The sequence below is a fragment of the Prosopis cineraria genome, unplaced genomic scaffold (genome assembly GCF_029017545.1).
Source record: "Prosopis cineraria cultivar Desert tree isolate PC_DT_omini unplaced genomic scaffold, ASM2901754v1 PC11, whole genome shotgun sequence".
NCBI lineage: Eukaryota > Viridiplantae > Streptophyta > Magnoliopsida > Fabales > Fabaceae > Prosopis > Prosopis cineraria.
The window spans coordinates 6,861,466-6,863,833 of NW_026555342.1; the positions used below are offsets into that span (position 1 = coordinate 6,861,466).

The 2,368-nt window shown below is 34.8% G+C and overlaps 1 protein-coding gene across 1 annotated transcript; it reads left to right on the top strand.

Moving 5' to 3' along the window:
• Positions 1-222: 222 nt before the first annotated feature.
• On the top strand, positions 223-1,199 carry LOC129286051 (L10-interacting MYB domain-containing protein-like). The gene is made up of 2 exons (XM_054922092.1): positions 223-534; positions 891-1,199. Exons 1-2 carry the CDS (start codon positions 223-225, stop codon positions 1,197-1,199), a joined length of 621 nt encoding a protein of 206 aa, XP_054778067.1.
• The last annotated feature ends 1,169 nt before the right edge of the window (positions 1,200-2,368 follow it).

Consider the following 2,368-nt stretch of genomic DNA (forward strand, 5'->3'; position numbering starts at 1 on the left):
GGTATTAGCTGGCCCATATTGTGCCTTCCTTAGCCCCATTAGATTTGTAGGCTAAGTATGTGTTTGGAAAAGCTCACGTTTACATTCCAAAAGTGAATTTTAAGTTTCCAAATGTGAAATGTTGTTTGGGTCTCTTTTTTAATATTTTAACTCTAACTCAATTATGGATTTTTACTCCTAAAATTTCATTTGTATTGAGAATATGATATTTTGATAGTAAAAATGAGTAAAGAAAAGGCATTATGGACTACCGAAGAGACCGAATTGTTCATTAAATTAGCTCTCCAGCAAGTTAGGAAAAATGAGCGTAAAGGCTCTACCTTATCAAAGAAAGGTCGGGAGGCACTAATGCAACAGTTTAATGGTTTGAGCTCTAGAAGCTATGATAAGAAGCAGTTGAAGAATAAATGGGACAATTTGAGGAAAGATTGGAATATATGGGACAAGCTGTTAAACAAAGAGACTGGTTTGGGATGGGATAGTGAAAAGAATACTGTTTCAGCACCGGAGGAGTGGTGGAATCAAAAGATTAAGGTATATAATTATATATGGCATGCTATACGTTTGATATTTTATTTATAAATATACTAGACTCAGTTCTTGTAAATGTGCAGGAGAATCCTATGTATAGGAAATTCAAACATAGACCACTTCCATATGCACAAGAATTGACACAGTTGTACTAGCCAGTTGCAGCACGGGGCACTTACATGTAGACATCTGCGACTGATGATCCGCAAGATGTGTATAGGCCTTAATTAGATTTGACCGAAGGATCAGGAGACAGTGATGATGTAAGAAACATTAATGGAGGAGCTTTCCCAAAAATTGGGCAGGTTAACTTGAATAATGCGTACAGTGATGGTACTAATTCATGAAGCAAACGAAAGAGAGGTAAAAGTAGTCAAAACAAGAAGGAAAAATGTCTTGCAACGGTGATGGTTGATTCAGTGAGTCAATTGGTGTCCACACAAGAGGATAGGGTTTCAACAGTGAAGTCAATTCTTAATTCCATAGAGGGTGGAACAAAACCAGTTGACCAAAATGTGTTGGATGTTGCAAAAGAACTTTATGGAATCGAGGAGATTGCTTGTGATGAGGCGCTTCTTAGACAGTGTATTGTGGCCTTACTAGATAAGACTGTAAGGGACATGTATATTGGGCATAGGGATAACGGAAGAGTATTAGTGACCTTTTGAAGTGCGTGGGTAAAAAAATCAAATTAGATCAATCTTAGCTTGCCTTCTAATGTTTTAAATTTAGCTAGTGTCGTTCATGTTATTAATTTATTTTAAAACTAACTGTGTTATTTGACTCTTGTTTTATGCGTTTCTTATGTTAAGTCATGAACAATGGTGTAATGGTTGTTAAATTATGTTATGCAGTTTTTATGGATGAAAGTTCGTAGTCTCGCTTATTACAATTACTTGTACATGCGGAAGACGATGAGGTTGAGGCTATTACTATAATAGTATCTAATTACTCAATAACTTTATTGAAAGAGCCTTGTAGAATCCATTCACAATCAGGTCATGCATGGGTGCAAGAAATTTTGCAAGGGCATTTGTTAACATGTTTCGTATAAAAAAAGATATTTTTATTCAACTTTGTGACAAACTAGTGCAACATGACTTACGTCCAACCAGAAGAATAGGGATTCATGAAATAATCGATATATTCCTAAATATTGTTGGACATGGAGTGGGGAATAGGATGGCACAAGAATGATTTTAACATTTAATAGAGACTATTCACAAACATTTTAGAAATGTATTGCATACTTGTAAGAAGCTAGCAAAGGAATATATCTAACTAAAAGATCGCACTTTTCAAGATATTCATCCAAAAATTTTAGGTGATCCATGATATTGGCCATTCTTTAAAGATGCTATAGGAGCAATTGATGGAACACATATCCCGTGTGTGGTCAATGTTGAAGAGCAAAGGAAATATATTGGAAGGAAAGGTATTCTAACACAAAATATAATGGCCATATGTGATTGGGATATGTGCTTCATTTATGTCATAGCTGGATGGGAAGGGACTGCTCATTATGCTCGTTTGTTTGACTATGCACTCACAAGGCCGGACATGAAATTTCCACATCCACCCCAAGGTATATTTCATATTTATCTAATTTAAAATTTTTTTAATATTTTTTGGGATCTTACAATTTCTATTTTTTTATTGGTAAGTAAATATTATTTGTTAGATGCCGGCTATCCAATGCCACGTGGATATTTAGGTCCTTTTAGATCTCATAAATGTCATCTCCCAGATTTCAGGCATTTATCCAGATTTGCAAACAATAATAAGATTTTCAATTATTATTATTCAAGCTTAAGGACTATGATTGAAAGGACTTTCG